The following is an 18,095-nucleotide window of genomic DNA, read 5'->3' as shown; positions in this document are numbered from 1 at the left end:
CAATGCGTCGTCGGTTTGGTGCAGCTCATTTTCCATAACAATACAAAGTAGGCTGTGGTGAAATTGAGCATTGTGCTTAACATTACAAAAACAGACGGGCTTGCTAGCTGATGACTGCCACTGCTGATTTGTATGCAGACGGTTCTTAGTTCAATTCCTGGCCATATCTTTCTGTCTACTTTCTCTCTCTCTTCACCATATACCATATACACTGGAACCTCTTCTTATGCAATTAGCTAGGGGTGGATAAACTTAAAAAGTAAGCCAGCACGTTAAATTAACGCACGGGTTCCCAACCGGTGGTCCGCGGCCCCCTAGGGGGCCGTGAAGCCAGTCCAGGGGGCCGCGATGTTACCAAAAAACACCAAGAACCACAATTTGAGGAACAAATTTTCAGTAAAAAACGCTCTCAGAAGAAAAAATTTTTCGGCTGCGCCGCTATTTTTACAGCCACGACTTAAATTGAATGTACATCTTGACATGTACGTCATTGTTTACGAAATGTGAGTGTCAAATAATAAAAAAGAATCATTGATCGTTGAAAACCCCTCCCACAGTAAACTTCTGGCTACGCCACTGTACCCAATTTTGTTCTAAAATTTTCATTGGGCCCCAGATGCTTTGACAATTCTTAAAGGGGGTCGCCACCTCAAAAAGGTTGGGAACCCCTGAATTAACGAAATTAATTCTAGAGATATTAATCTCCTGGGGGTATGAGATGAGGCCAGCGGGACTGTCTAGGGTTTCAGAAGAGCCAAAAAAGGGGTGGTTCCAGGGGGTTTCAGGAGTGTTTTGAGGTACCTCATGGTAATTTAGGAAGGCCTAAGATGGTTTCAAGGAGTTTTGGGTGTGCTTCAAAGGGGATTTCAGGTAGTTTCAGGGGTAGGTTGAGGTTTGTTTTAATGGGATTAGAGCTTTTTTAAACACGTTTCAACGCGATCAAGAGACGATGCAGAGGGATTTAGCTCCGGGACATAACTGGAACCCCTCTGAAAAGCATTTGAGCGCCCCTGAAGCCCCCTTGGACTCCACGAGTCAGCCCTGAGACCCCCTGAAGCACTTTTGAAACCCACCGAAGTCCCTAAAACACCCTCTGAGACTATCTGTAACTTCCTCGGGACCGCTTGAATTCCGCTCTAGCGAGACCCCTTGGAGCCCTTCTGTAACCTCCGGCACGCCCTTGAAGCATCCTGAAGCGTCCCTGAGATACCCTAGAACTCTCCTGAAATATAATGGGGCCCCTTTTAAAACGCTCCTGAGGCCTCCTGGGATCCTCTGAAGGCTTTTACGACTTCTTGGAAGCCCATGCGTCCTAGTGATACACCTCTGATCCCCCTGAAACGCCATCGAGGCCCCCTAACACCCATAAGATCCTTTTAAACGCCTTTGAGACCCTTAAGACCTGGAACGTCTCTGACTCCCTGAAGCACCACTGAGACCCACTGAAACGTTCCTGAAACCCCATGGGAACCCCATTGGAAACCCATTAGACTTCCCCTAAATCCGCTGTGGAGCATCCTTGTAACCCCCTGCGGCCTCCTGAAACGTCCCTGAGGCTTTTCTGGAACCACCTGAGTTCCCTTGAAGCGCCCCTGAGATTCCATGGATCTCCCTGAAATGAATCGTTCATGAGGCCCTCTGAAACGCCCATGATGCCTTCTGGAACTTCCTTAGAACTTGCTAAGACTCCTTAAAGTGCCCTTGAGGCCCCCCAAATTTCTCTGAGACCTCCTGGTACAGTCATAATCTCCTTGGGACCCTCTGATACGCCCCTGCATCTTCATTTTACCCTTTCTTTCCCTTTTTAACGCCCCCTGGACACCGTTAACACAGTAACCGTTATTATTACATTTTCTTATGCATATTATTAGGTTTGAATAGCTTTCTCTTTTTTACACTTGAATCTATTTTTATGCATTTTGTTTCTATGCACTTTTAGTTTATTCACCTTTTTCTATGCCCTGCACAAAAAAAGGGAAAGCTACTAAGAGCCAATATTGTGCGCAAGAAAATTTAATAATGACGGTTACTATTGCAACGGCTACCAGGGAGTGTTTATAGGGGACAGCAAAGGTAGGTTACAGGGGCGTTTCAGTAAGTCTGAAGGGATTTCAGTTGAGTACCAGGAGACGTCAGGGAGTTTTTCAGGGGTTTGAAGGGGCTTTCGAAAGCATTGCAGAGAGTTTCAGAGGATTTTTTAAGGGGGTTGAAGGCCTTACAGGTACGATTTCGGGAGTTTTCGAGAGTATCACGTGCGGGGTTTGGGAGGCATTTTAGGAAGTTTCAGAGCATTTTTGGTGGGATTCAGAGGCGTTACGGAGAAGCTTTTGAGGGATTCAGAGCGACTCAGGGAATCCGAGGAGGTTTCAGGAGGATCTTGAAAGCATTTCAGGAAGTTTCGAAGGATTTCCAGAAACCCCATCACAACACGTTTTAAAACTCCCCTGAAATACCCTTTGGTTTAAAAATGTTCTTGAAACCCTCTGATACGAACCTAACGTTAAATGCCTCGAGACGCCCCTGAAACCTCCAAAATCCCATTGTAACGCCCTTGAAATCATCATATTCAATTTGAAATGCCTCTGAAACCCATTTGGGCGCCTTAAATATTCTCCATAATCCCCCTGAAATCCACCTGAAAATGCCTTGAAACGCCCCTGAAACTTCTAGGAACGTCCTTAAAATGTTCCTGAAACACCCTGAAAATATCAGAAATTACTCTAAAATACCTTGAAACGCTCCTCAAACCCCATGCAACCCTCTTTAAAGGCTCCTGAAATCCCCTGAATTGCTCTTAAAACCGCTTGAAATCTCCCTGAAACCCCCTTTACACTATTGAATGATCCTGAATTTTTCGTAATCCTATTGAAACATCAACAAATCCTGACAGAACACCTTTCAAAGGATCCTCAAATCCCCTAAAATAACCCCCTGAAGCCTCTTGGACCTCCTTTTTTGGGCTCTCTGGGATCTTTCTGGAAACTCCCTTAGTCCAACATCAAATACTCAGGAGCAAGAATAACTCGTTCAAGCCCAAACTTAATTTAAGCTTAAATTTCCCTCTTTTTTAATGCCTTTATTAACTTATGCAACCCCAGCCATGTGCATAAAAAGAGGTTACAGTGTATAATAACAATCATAAAAAGATTATTATCTTTTCATACATGTTCATGTTCAAAGCGAGTTTCGCTTCCTTTAGAGAGTTTCATGGGTTTACCATAGGATTTAATAAGCGTTCCATAGGCTTTCAGGGAGTCTTAAAGATGTCCCAGAGGTGTTACAGAGGGTTTCAGGGGCGTTTCACGATGTTCCAAGGGACGGTTTTATGGGTGTTCCAGGGAGTTTTAGAAGTGCTCGAGTGGTTTCAGGGGCGTTCCATTGGATGTTGTGGGTAATCTATTAGGTTTCATAAGGCTATAAAGGGAAGAGGTATTCGAGTTGTTTATAACCTAAGAAAAACTTGGAAAACCGGGAATCCTTAGAGAATTTAATTTAGCAGGGAGAGTGTAGAATAAACAAACGTTAAAATATAGAAAAAAAAAATAGTTATAAGGAAAAACCTGCAATACTCAGAGAACATTGTGAATTGTCAGGAAAGCTCCATCATCGTACTTTCTTGGTATTAGTAAAAAGTTTTCAAAACTGTTGGAAAACTATTCCGAATTCACTAAGCTAAATTTTTGGAAGAATTTTGGAAAAAAATGGCAAGATCTCCGTAAGGAATCAAGTGAGAAACTCCGGTAGATATTCCGGAAGGCGCACACTCTTTGAGAACACCTGTGAAAAAAACTCCTGAATGACATATTTGTAAAAATGCTCTTGAAAGAATTTAGGTATGTGGTGGAATCTCTAAGATAGTAATTGTTGTTTTTTTTTCCCTTAATTTTTTACCTTAGTTTAGAGGGTATTTCTGTATAGTTCTGTATAAATATACTGTATATAAATTCTGTATATTTTAGAAATTTTCTAAGTTTTGGTTAATTTTTGAGTTGAAGATTGCTTTCAACATTTGAGTAACAGACATCTGAAAAAAGCTCTATTATCTCTTAGAAAATAGAATTTAAAGAAATCAAATCAAATCCAATGACAAGTATAAATAATGACAGGATCTAGACGTTCACTGGGTATTTTTCTACTACCGTGGAATTATGCATTGAAAAAATATATAAAACAAAAATTGCAGTATAAACTGTTTACCAATTGACTTCCGAGAAAAACGCAGAATAAATCCTGAGAAAATATATCGGGAGAAATCAATGAAGGAATTCCGTAAGGAATTCCGGAATACATAAAATAATCTCGGTAAAAATATAGAAAAGTATCGGAAGAAATCCCTGATGAAATCTTAGGAAAAATCCTTGATAGAAACCCAGGAGAAATTTCAAAAGAAATTCCTAGAAAAATCCAGGAGCAAGAATGGTAAATGTCACGGAATCTTATGAAAAAAAAAATGTCATGACATTTTTCAAGTTGCACCACTTTCGATGTAAATTTCCATCGGTTTACTTCTCCAATCCATAATGGTGGTTAGTTACGGAAAAAGGATGATGTCTTCAATAGATATTTCTTACTAGGGGAGAAGAAATCAGCAAACATCAAAATGACATTTTTGTGACATTTCCAATCCAGAAAGAATCCCTAAAATAGTACCTATATGTATACCTGAAGGAAAACTGAAAGAAGTCCTGGGAGAAAGCAATAAACGATTTCAGAAGTAATCTCAGGAGAAATTTTCACAGGAATGCCGGAAAGAATCCTTGGTAGGATCTCTTAATGATCAATGAAAGAAAATTCTAAATTCTTGAAAAAATGTTGAAGAAATCCTGAGAAGTATCAATAAAGGAAAACCGATATCAGAGGAATTTCTGATGAAATCTGTGTTGGAATGCCGGAATAAATCCTTAAAGGAATCCCAAGAGGCACCAATGAAAGAAAACTCGCAGAATTTCCCAAAGAATTCCCGGGATAAATGAATGAGAAAACCAGGAGAAATTGTTAAACAAATCTGTGTAAAGATCAATGCAATGAAACAATTCCAGAAAGAATCCTGAAAGTAGCCCCGGGGAAAATCACTAAGGAGATACCGATCAAAATGTCAGAAAAAAAACTCCTAACGAATCCCAGAAGAAAGCAATGAGGAAATCGCGAGAGAAATCGCTGAAAAAATCTCGGCATTCCTAAAGAAATCTTCAGAAGAATATAACCTGATCTCTTAATCCGTGTCCACCGGAGTCATTGCATACGAAATAAAAATCTCGCCGTTCAAAGAATACTTTTCGGATTTAAATACTGTAATGATTGAAATGTTCTTGGATCATTTCCGTTAATAATTTCAATCATTTCCTATATTCATTATTCCTCAGGATCCCAACAAATACATCTTTCGTAGATTTATCATAAATGATAACCTCATTTCAGTCAGTAGACCTGCGGTGAAACAAGCTCTACTAATCATCGTGAAGAGCAGTGAACCCCAGAAAGTATTGAATATGGTGGCTCCAGAGAGGATTCAAGACTTCACCCAGGTTCACACGAATGGGAGATGTTATGATGAGGATCCCAACCGTGGCGTCCAATTGTGTCCAATGAGATAATCTTTTGCTTTTCCTTCTTGGCGAACGTCCCAACGCCTATATAAACTCATACCGTATTCTGAGGTTCCAATCGGCAAACCATTGTTTGCGTTCTCAAATATTTACTATGGCGATATGGTGTCTTAGAAGAAGATGTACTATTTAGTAAATTCTTATTCTTAGAATTGTCATCTATTTGATCAATCCACCTTCAAGAGAGATATAAACTAACTTTTTTATAAATAAAGATAGGGTTTCTTGAAGAAGTCCCTCAAGGAATCATAGGTTCCTTGGAGAAGACCTTAGAGGAATCTAGAAATTCCTGACTAAATCCTAGCAGCATTCTCGGAGCAATCCCAGCAAGAATTCCTAAAGAAGTCTCAAGTGAATCAACATGATTTCGAGTGAAAAATTCCAAGAAACTTTCTTGAGAAATCCCTGAAGAAATCACAGCAGGAAGTTTTGGAAATATCAGCTATAATTGCTTGAAGAACTAAGGAGGGACAACATGAAAAAGAGTGATACAGATTTCCAGAGCTTCCTGATACTGCAATCTTAACTGCAACTTACAAAGTCGAAGTATTCTATGTTTCGCCTTTCTCATACACCAAAGTGTACTCAAAGGATATATGTTCACTCAAAAAACGAATTTTCGATAGAAGGCTAGGAGGGTCAAGTCACATATATGTACCAATCAACTCAGTTCGACGATGATGAGATGATGTCTATGTGTGTGCATGTATGTGTGTATGTATGTATGTCTGTGCGCAAAACAAGTTCACTCACTTTTAAGGCACTTTCCATTGGCCAATTTTTCAGATTATAGCTCGAATCGAACTGGAATTTTACCGCATTGTTTGCTATTAAAAATGGTCCGGATCGATCAAGGCGTTCCGGAGAAATGGCCATTCCAGTGATTCGGACCAGCACTGGTAGAACTGGTCGTACATAAAACTGAACCAAGCCCCATCATGCGACACATCAAACTGCGGCAATTTTTGTAACCTTTAGCATGGTTGACGAATTTTGTACGGAAATAAACATTAGAGACCAGAAATTCCATGATGTCGGCCCAAAATTCAAGGAAGATGTCCGGAGTCCAAAAATGGGACAAGAACTTGGACTAGAATATTCAAGATGGCGGCCTAAAATCCAAAATGGCGGCTTATTAATGGAGTTTTAGGTCCAAAAACTATGCAATTTGGGTATATTTGGTATGGGGAAGATGTCCGGAGTCTAAATAGGACGACTAAAACATCCAAGATGATGACTACAAATTCAAGATGATGGCTGTTAAGTGGGTTTTTAGGCTCTCAAACCATCCAATATGGGTATATTTGGTATGAGGAAGATGTCCGGAGTCCAAAAGTGGTGACCAGGATACTCAAGATGGCGGTTCCAAAATCAATATGGCGGCAGTTAAGTGTAGTTTTGGGGTCTAAAACCAGGCAATATTGGTATATTTGGTATGGAAAAGATGTCTGGAGTGCAAAAATAGTGACCAGAATATCCAAGATGGTGGATAAAAATTCAAGATGGCGGTTCCAAGTTCAAGATGGCGGCTGTTTCATGGAGTTTTAGGCCCTAAAACCATGCAATATGGGTATATTTGGCATAGATATATCTGAGCTCCAAAAATGACGACCAGAATATCCAAGATGGAGGTCTAAAATCCAAGAAGGCGGCTCCAAATTTAAGATTGCCGCTATTTGATCGAGTTGTATGCTATAAAATCATGCATTATGGGTTTATTTAGTATGGAGAAGATGACGGGAGTTAAAAAATGGCAACCAAAATATCCAAGATGGCAGCCTAAAATCCAAAATGGCAGCTCCAGATTTAAGAAGGCGACTGGTAAACGGAGGTTTAGGCTCTTAAATCATGAAATATGGGCTTACCCGATATGTAGAAGATGTCCGTCCCGGAGTCTAAAATTATCGACCAGAATATCCAAGATTGCGAACTGAAATCCAAAATAACCGCTTAAAATTCAAAATAGCAACTTTTTATTAAGATTTTGAGGCTTAACAATCAAAATCCAGATAAAAGATATGATTTTGGGTGCCATGAAATGGATTCTTGTTAAAGGCACGGTGTATAATATTCAGGAAGGTGATACCTTCCGGAAATCTGACAGTTTTTTGATGACGTAATTCAAATCGTTTATAAGTGATCTAGTACTCCACACCAATTTGATCAATGTGAAAGACGATAAGAACGACGTCACATGTTTACATCCAAAATAGGTGTTTACATTGGTTATTAGCCTGCCTTGTGATTGTTATGCCGTGGTTAATGGTATGAAAGTCCGATATTCATCAACATGTCACTTGAATTTTGTTGAAATGTGTTTTCGAAGGTGCCATCTCCGCTTGGTGGATTGATTAGGGTTTTTACAATTTTACTTGCTCATTGAAGCTCGCCTAACCAAATATAACTACGTATTCTTCTCTACCTACCTTGACCGCCAAACGCAGTAGTCCGGTCACGGTCGTGAAAATTCCTAATCAAAGCCAAAACCCAAGGCCAACCGTGATTTACGGGCTCCAAACGCGAACGAACAGAGGAGCACAACATCAATGGCGAGTGCACTGACCACGTCATCAATTGGTTTCATTCAAATGCAAAGCAAAGCAACCCGCTGCATGCCAATGTCGTCCTGCCCAGTGCCCTGCCCTGCCCCCCCATGTTCAAACGAGCACCTACTCCGACCGGACCGGAAGTCATACTCACATCTATCTCGGCGCCCGCGATCGAAAAGTTCCGGTACGGTGGATTCCGGCCCTTGATGTACTCGAATATTTTATTGCCACTTTTCAGGAACGTTACCTTCGTGTGGTGAAGGCGGGGGTGCAGCGGTCAGGTGGTTTTCATTGTTGTTGATCCGAAAATGGTTCCCCGAAACCATTGCATATTGTTGAACGGGAAACGTGCGGGCGTTCCGGACGAAGAGAATCGAAAACAGAAACCGAGAACAGATGGAGAAAGTTTGATTTTATTGCTCACTGCAGCAAATAGGGGTAGTGAGGAGGAGGGAGTGGGGTGATTTTGGCGAGAAGCAGGCGTTGGATTTTGCCCGGGAGCAAGTTTTTTTTTCCATGGCTTACCTTGTAGAGGATATCTGGAGCGGCGTCATTCTCGCAGTAAAGTGCCACTTCGCTGCCTCGTTCGACGTATTTTTTCACTGAAAGCTGCACGTTCACCACTGATTGTCCGTCTGTGGAAGAAAGAAAAACAAAAGATTATTGATTGATTTCAAGGCACAGGGACGATTCGATTCCGTTGAAACGGAACACTTGACTGGACGACCTAAAGTCTCTAAATAAATAATCATCTGCGATGATTCGATGAAGTTCAGGAGCTACGGTTACTTGATGCGGTTCAGTAACTGCAGCGATACAAATCAAAGCAACCGTCGTCGTTGGTTAGGGAAAGGCAAAGAATGTCATCCCAACGACAACATAAACAACAACATCAACAACAACCAAAGTATACACGTGGAGTCAATCATAAAATCATCAATCATTTTGTCATCAGAAATGGCCATCGTATCGATTCGTCGGTATTTCACCCTCCCATTTGCATACCGTCCTTCGTCAATTTACTTTTCCATCTTCACGCACAAACGTACACACTCAGTTCTCGAAAAGCAGCTCGTTTCCTATAGGGTACCAAAACGAGCATCGAAAATTTAATTTTAATGACATCTATGCTTCCCGGAAAGAAGGATACTTTTCATTTTGCCATCATCGGTTTCATTTTTTTTTTGTTCACCGATTGACACATCCCTTTCCGGGAACGAGTTTGTCGAATTTTCCTTTGCAATGAAACCAATCGTCTACTTAGACCTGTTCACATTCCAGTGTGTTTACATTGTCAAATTTAATGTCGAATCGACTACTAGATTGTTGTAACTTCTTCGAGATTTGCTCATCTATGGATAAAAGAACTTGTTATAACATTGGGAAATCATTGTCAGACTGTAAATCTGTAACTAACGAACAGCTCTACGACACAGAAACATAAATAGAAAAACTGAAATACCATTGCGCTTCAAGGTCCGCAAACGACGGCGACGGCGACGAGTTCGAAGTTTGATTGGATGTGGCACTTTGCGCGCGGTTGGCCACGTGAAGAAGCACTTAACTTTGAAGCAAACTGACAGAATCGTCCGCCAGAAGAAAAATAAAACCTCGGTAAAGCGTGTTTACCTAGTTGGCGTTTCTAAAGAAAAACCAAAATGGAGTGCCGACAAAAAAAAAAAAAAGAATCCCCTATCGTAGAAGAGCTTGGGTAGAAACGAAGCAGTCGATGCCGCCGCTGTAATCAGTTGCGGTTCGGTTGATTACGAGTGACAGCCGTGCTAATCGACGTAATTGCCGAATTCGATTGCGATGTCCCGCACATTAATCATGGCCGGAGGAGGTTTGGTTGGGTTTGTTTATATCTGGTTCTCTTTTGCAATGATCAGTAAAAAAAGTTTTCCAATAAAACGGATGGTGTTGAACGATTGATTTTGTGATCAATTTATCGGTTCGATTGTTTCTTCAGCAACCAAACTTGAACATTAGGAATTTTATTGGACTCCGTTGGAAAACTGGAGTGTTGCGACAATGATTGAAACGTCCATAAAGAAACAATCTCATCGAAGCAATCATTGGCGAGCAAAAGAAGCGATCATGGTTTCCATAGCTGCTCAAAATAAACAAAATAAACAGCATCAGCATAGCCCTCTCCAGACAGTCCAACCTCAGAGAGATTAATGGTGAATTATTATACGGAACAATGCATCGAATGGATGAATTCATTGGGATGCATTGTAGGAAAATCAGTGCCTACCAACCACAATTCATTGCGGTTTATTTAAGCTGATGTAATTGATATACATACCAAACTGTGAGAAATTTCATGGCAAACAAACCAACTGGATTTGAGGTTTCTGTACTTCCACTAGATTTGGCTGCAAGTGTAAACAAATTAATAATGTCAGATTCCGAGGGGAATTTATAAAGTTCCGGCTTTGTGATACAGATGCAAATATGTTTTTAAACGGAATAAACATAACACCATAGAAAAACATAACATACACAAGACAATTAAGCACCGATGCAGAAAACATGGACCGGGACGATATGCTGAGATTTCATTCAGCAGTCCTGTACCAACAGTACCAATAACTAACTAACTAACTAACTAACTAACTAACTAACTAACTAACTAACTAACTAACTAACTAACTAACTAACTAACTAACTAACTAACTAACTAACTAACTAACTAACTAACTAACTAACTAACTAACTAACTAACTAACTAACTAACTAACTAACTAACTAACTAACTAACTAACTAACTAACTAACTAACTAACTAACTAACTAACTAACTAACTAACTAACTAACTAACTAACTAACTAACTAACTAACTAACTAACTAACTAACTAACTAACTAACTAACTAACTAACTAACTAACTAACTAACTAACTAACTAACTAACTAACTAACTAACTAACTAACTAACTAACTAACTAACTAACTAACTAACTAACTAACTAACTAACTAACTAACTAACTAACTAACTAACTAACTAACTAACTAACTAACTAACTAACTAACTAACTAACTAACTAACTAACTAACTAACTAACTAACTAACTAACTAACTAACTAACTAACTAACTAACTAACTAACTAACTAACTAACTAACTAACTAACTAACTAACTAACTAACTAACTAACTAACTAACTAACTAACTAACTAACTAACTAACTAACTAACTAACTAACTAACTAACTAACTAACTAACTAACTAACTAACTAACTAACTAACTAACTAACTAACTAACTAACTAACTAACTAACTAACTAACTAACTAACTAACTAACTAACTAACTAACTAACTAACTAACTAACTAACTAACTAACTAACTAACTAACTAACTAACTAACTAACTAACTAACTAACTAACTAACTAACTAACTAACTAACTAACTAACTAACTAACTAACTAACTAACTAACTAACTAACTAACTAACTAACTAACTAACTAACTAACTAACTAACTAACTAACTAACTAACTAACTAACTAACTAACTAACTAACTAACTAACTAACTAACTAACTAACTAACTAACTAACTAACTAACTAACTAACTAACTAACTAACTAACTAACTAACTAACTAACTAACTAACTAACTAACTAACTAACTAACTAACTAACTAACTAACTAACTAACTAACTAACTAACTAACTAACTAACTAACTAACTAACTAACTAACTAACTAACTAACTAACTAACTAACTAACTAACTAACTAACTAACTAACTAACTAACTAACTAACTAACTAACTAACTAACTAACTAACTAACTAACTAACTAACTAACTAACTAACTAACTAACTAACTAACTAACTAACTAACTAACTAACTAACTAAATAACTAACTAACTAACTAACTAACTAACTAACTAACTAACTAACTAACTAACTAACTAACTAACTAACTAACTAACTAACTAACTAACTAACTAACTAACTAACTAACTAACTAACTAACTAACTAACTAACTAACTAACTAACTAACTAACTAACTAGCTAACTAACTAACTAACTAACTAACTAACTAACTAACTAACTAACTAACTAACTAACTAACTAACTAACTAACTAACTAACTAACTAACTAACTAACTAACTAACTAACTAACTAACTAACTAACTAACTAACTAACTAACTAACTAACTAACTAACTAACTAACTAACTAACTAACTAACTAACTAACTAACTAACTAACTAACTAACTAACTAACTAACTAACTAACTAACTAACTAACTAACTAACTAACTAACTAACTAACTAACTAACTAACTAACTAACTAACTAACTAACTAACTAACTAACTAACTAACTAACTAACTAACTAACTAACTAACTAACTAACTAACTAACTAACTAACTAACTAACTAACTAACTAACTAACTAACTAACTAACTAACTAACTAACTAACTAACTAACTAACTAACTAACTAACTAACTAACTAACTAACTAACTAACTAACTAACTAACAATCAGTAGGTCGGCCCCCGAGGCACGTTCTCTTCCATTTGAAAAATTTGTGCCATCAAACATCAAACAAACTAACTAACACTCTGATGAACAAACTATTTTTTCAATAGAGCTTTAAGCATTAGTTGAATTTCCAAGACACAAACATCCCAACACTTTTCCTTTAAGTTCTTTTCTGCCTTCTGTCAATTCTATACAATGAGCTATTCCAGTGCTGCCAGTTTCACCAAGCTAAAAAAACCTCCGCAACAGAAATATTGGCAAAAAACTGTCCTGAATCATGCGAATATTTTATGCAATTCAGTGTCATAATTTCTATTTTATACAGGATGTTAGGTTCCTGAGTGCAAACTTTTTAAAGGGTGATAGAGGACCATAAATAGTGAAAAAATAGTTCGACGCATATGGTCAAATCTCAACTGTTTTTGATTATTATTGCCTTAACTGGCTATAACTTCAAAATGGTCAAACTTATCGCAGTTTTTTTACCCTTATTTGAAGGATTATTGAGTTTTCTATCATTTTTGAATTGATTGGTTTGGTTCCCCTGTTCCACTATACAGTTTGTTCTTTGACACCAAACTTCTAGCTCTTATCGTTTTCTTGCCATTTCAATTTAAATATGCGGCACAGTGCGCAAAAAAGTACTTACCTTAACAGTCGCAAATTTATGATATGAAATGCGATGTTTAAATCTTAATTGCAAGAAAACGATAAGAGCTAGAAGTTTGATGTCAAAGAACGAATTGCAGAGTAAAACAGGAGCCACAAATTTGCCTTAGAAAGATTTTTAATTTATTACGCATTTTTCAAAGATAATTGACAAAAACAAATTAAATCACACTACTTTTGAGCTATTTGCTTAATTATTTAACTGAACCAATCGATTCAAAGATGCCATTTGATTGAAGACTCTATAATCTTTCGAATAAGGGTCATAAAACTGCGGAAAGTTCGACCATTTTGAAGTTATAGCCAGTTAAGGCAATAATAATCGAAAACATGGAAAGTATAATAACTACGTAACGGTTGAGATTTGACCATATGCGTAGAACAACTTTTTTCACCATTGCTGGTCCTCCATCACCCTTTAAAAAGTTTGCACTCAGGAACCTAATATCCGTTATAACTCATTTTGGTATCATAATAGCCATTTTTTCGGATCTGGTTTATTATGCAACATAAATGAGTTGCACAATGAAAAATAGTTGCAAAATGTTCATAATACAACTCATTTGAGTTGCATTATGAACATTATGCAACTCATATGAGTATCATTATGAAAAAAACATTGAATAATATTTTGTATGGAACTCGTTGCAAAACTCAATTTTTTCTGCACTCTTCGTTTTTTGACGACTGGGCAAGCCTCGTTGGATAAATGTACGACTCGTGCTAAAAAAATCAACTTTTTGCAACTCATTACATAAATAATAAATAAAAATGTACCTTAATTCTAAATACAGTTTCTTATCGATTCTAACCACAACTTCTTGCTTGTTTTTATTTTATTTTACAAAACAATAACCGTTAAAAATCATCTTCAATACACATTTTTGCTTTGCTTTTCTTAAAAAAAAAAACAAAATTTATTAAATTTTACAAAAACTATCATTTTGCAAAACATGATGTAAATAATGAACGTTGCCTAAGGGATACGTTTTATAACTTGTGAATAGTCTAAATTTATAAGCCGAAATAACGCAAAAAAATGTAAATAAATTACAAATTATTTTACCAATGTTCGCAACTTGAAATTCACTTCGTGTTTTGTCAAAATCGGTATGCAGAAAATGTTTGGTAGACTTCTAGGAAATTTTTCATGAAATTCTAAGAATTTTCATTGGATGAATGTTTTTTTTCCAAGATTTTTGATAAATATATGGTTTTCCCGCCAGACTTCTGACAAATTACTAACCGAGTTTGGAGGAGCTCCTGTATGGAATTCTGAGGATATGTTTTATGAAATTTGTGAAAATTTTACCTGAAATTAACATTTTCAGTTTAAAAAAAAACAGACCGCGCCAAACTCTCGACGCATACTAACATAAAACAAACTGCCTGATAGCTAGGTATGCGGAGTGCGAGAGTAAGCCTCGGCTTCATAAAAATAATTCGCTCTCCCTTGTAGTTGTTGGGCACAAACAGGAGTGTGTTGTGGATTGGCATCTAAGCCGAAAGAGAGATGAGTTCGTGAAATAGGAGTGTTGACGGTGCGGCTTCGGAGTCAGTTTGGCATTCTATTCCGCAGAACCATTACCTGTTCTGTGGCTTAGTTGGTTAAAGCGCCGATCTAGCGAATACGGAGTCGTGGGTTCGGATCCAACCAGAGCGCGATTTTTTTTACAAGTTTTTCCAGTACATTTATGTTTGAATGTCTGCGTTTTTTTCACTCGGATTAGTAAAGCGAAGATTTTCAGAATTTCCCAGAAATCTTGATGAAATTCTTCATTGATTTTCTATGCTATTTGTTGCGGAATTCTGGAGCAAAATTACTTGAATTCTTAAAGATTCATTCTAAAATATGATAATAATTTAAAAAAATAAGTAAACCATTATTATTGTCAAATTTTACGAACTCATTACTGAAACTCTGAGGTGAATCTCTGAGAATTCTCCTTCCAAAATATCTTTCCAGTCTCTTGATAACTCTTATTTTTATTATATTTTCAAGAGCATCTTTGTTTTTGAGTCGCTAATACTTTTTGTAAGTTTTTATGAACTGCTTTACAGCTTCGTGCATCACAAATTCAAAGAAAAAATAAGCAGCTCCTACGTAGACTTTGAAATGATTTTGAAAATAATTTCTGAACACTAAAAATTTGAAAATTTGGATTTCTTTTTTGGTCTGCAGATTCAGAATATGCTATTGTCTTCTCCAGCGAGGAGATCACAATTCTAAAAAAACTCATAGGCGAAACTTTGAAATACTCAAACATTGCAATGGACATTTCTGTCACCTATCCGTAGTTTCAAGCACTCAAAATACTGAGAAATGACTTTCATCATTCCTGAAAATTTCCTTCGCAGAATTTGCCTTTATGCAAAATATGGAAATTCCTTTTTTTATATTTTTCCAAAATTCTGGTAATACGAATTTTGTTTTCGTTCCGAATTCGCGATACATTTTCAACCAGAATTCTTAACAAAAACTTTCATCCACAATCCGTTATGATGAGGAATTTCACTTCAGGTTTTTGAGGAATTTCCATCCAGAAGTATCAGAATTTCCAATAGGAGAAATTTTATATTATTTCCAGTCGAATGCAGTGTCAGTTTTCTCTGTAATTTTGAAGAGTTTTCATTGGAAAATCTATATAATTTAAATCTGGAATTCTGGAAAACTCACCCAGGATAAAATGATGCAGATTGCCTTTTACTGGTTTTTTACCAGTTTATCCGGTATGTCTGAAACATACTGGAAAAACTTGTAATTAGAAGGCATGAAATGTTACTAATTGACAAATTGAGAGGAGAAATTTGTGAAAAAAATCACGTTCGCTAGATCGGCGCTTTAACCAACTTAGGCACAGAACAGCTAATGGTTCTGCGGAATAGAAAGCCAAACTGACTCTGAAGCCACACCGTGAACGCTCATATTTCTCAAACCAATCTTTCTTTCGGCTTAGATTAGAATTTTAGGATTTTCCAAACAGTTGCAATATTTAATAATTGGGATTCACAGTTTTCCTTACTATACAATATTGCTCAGAATTAAAAAAAAACTGTGTTCAACACTACTAACACTCTTAAACGGACAACACACATAACACCCAGTGGCCCAATGGAGAATTTTTTATTTGACGAAAAGTTTTCCCCGACTGCTGCGGCAATCACTCACACTCTGAGGTTTACGAAACGCTCAGATACCTTACCCCACGGCCACGAAGCTCAGAATATATAATTATATTATATTATATTATATTATATTATATTATATTATATTATATTATATTATTAGACAACTTTGAAATGACTTTGATTTTTTAACGGAAATTGTAAGATTTTTGAGAAATTTTTTGGCGAAGAAATCTCGTGTTGCTTGAGTTAGAAAATCACCATCGATTAGCTTGTGATATTTAATAGTGGCTATTTCTTAAGTCCCAGATCTTTTTGCTTGCTTTTGTTATGAGTCATCTTCGTATAGTGCAATTCTAACGCGTAGAAGGTCTCTGAAAAGAAAATGCAAGTTCAACCGGTAGAATCGTGTCAACATGCAAACCGATGAATTGCTATCTTACAGAAAAACTTATATTTTCTTATTTTTCATCTTCGGAATTCTAAGTCATTTATGTAGGCAGGGCATTAAAAAGAATTCCTATTACGTATTTGTTTTAATATTTTTATTTTGGTTATTTTGAATAATATTGAAATGTTTACCCTGAATTCATATTGTAAATAAAATTTCACGGAATACCTAGCGATAACATTTTAGAATTATAAGTAACTTTTTTTTTGAAATTTCTCTCTGAAATTCTGAGATTTTGTTTTCAAAAGTTCAAGGAACTTTCTTCAGGATTCTGAGAATATTTTGAAAGATATTCTTAGAAGTTTGTTCTCGCAACTCTGATGAATTTCTTTCGGTTATTTATCATTACCATCCGTTCAGTTTACTCAGTCTGAGAAAAAAAATCAAGCTGCTATCATAAATATTGTGCTTAAATTTTGTTGCCAAACATGTTACAGCATTCTGGCAAATAATTCTCCTAGAAATATCTTAAAATTGTTCTCCAAGAGTTCTATAGGAAACTCGTACGAACTTTTACAGGATTTCAAATCCTTATAAGTAATTACATCAGAATTTCTTTCAGCTATAACTCCGAAAATTTGCTCAGTTCAATCTTTTCTGGGATTTCCAAAATCAAAAATTATCCGGAATTTTGCGTAATGCTATGGAAAATTAACCAAAAAGACAGAAAGTGTTTCTTATTTTTTTTTTAATGTAACAGCACTTTCAGAAAAAAAAACACACTAAATTTTCTACAAGCATTTCCAATACATTTCTTTAAATAGTCATATTTTTATACATGTAACTGAAGAAACTAATATTACAAATCTTTCCAAACTTTCATCTGAATGGTTTAAAAATTCCGTTTTTTTTGGGATGTGCAGAAAGAATATCGAAGCAAATTATAAAAGTTCTCAAAATAACATCTTAAAATACTGATATTGGTAGAGCTTCCCCTAAACTTTTCTTGGAACTTCTGCCGTACAGTAAACATGAGAGAGGAATATTGCTACAAATATTTCTTCATGCCTCTCATCTTAAATTCCTCCAATTATCTTGTAAAATTACAGCATTTTTCACAGTTTCAAGAATAATTTTTTGATTTTACCCAAACCCTGGCGCCCTGAGACCTTCTGTTGATATTTTCTCATATTTTTAAAATTATGTGGGAACAAAACAAAAGTTTAATGGATAGTATGACAAAACTT

At 36.5% G+C, this 18,095-nt stretch overlaps 1 protein-coding gene across 1 annotated transcript in view; it reads right to left on the bottom strand.

The window, feature by feature from the left end:
- LOC109413201 (uncharacterized) overlaps positions 1-18,095 on the bottom strand; it is a 249,762-nt gene that overhangs the window by 226,581 nt on the left and 5,086 nt on the right. The window contains exons 2-3 of the mRNA XM_062851485.1: positions 8,681-8,790; positions 8,307-8,402 (exon numbers count right to left, since the gene is read on the bottom strand). Of these exons, the coding sequence (XP_062707469.1) occupies positions 8,307-8,402; positions 8,681-8,790 (206 nt within the window). The remainder of the gene's footprint in view (positions 1-8,306; positions 8,403-8,680; positions 8,791-18,095) is intronic.

This window comes from Aedes albopictus, chromosome 1, assembly GCF_035046485.1.
Source record: "Aedes albopictus strain Foshan chromosome 1, AalbF5, whole genome shotgun sequence".
NCBI classification, from domain to species: Eukaryota; Metazoa; Arthropoda; class Insecta; order Diptera; family Culicidae; genus Aedes; species Aedes albopictus.
Note: the sequence above shows the minus strand (reverse complement) of the source record. Positions and strands in the feature narration are given on the sequence as shown.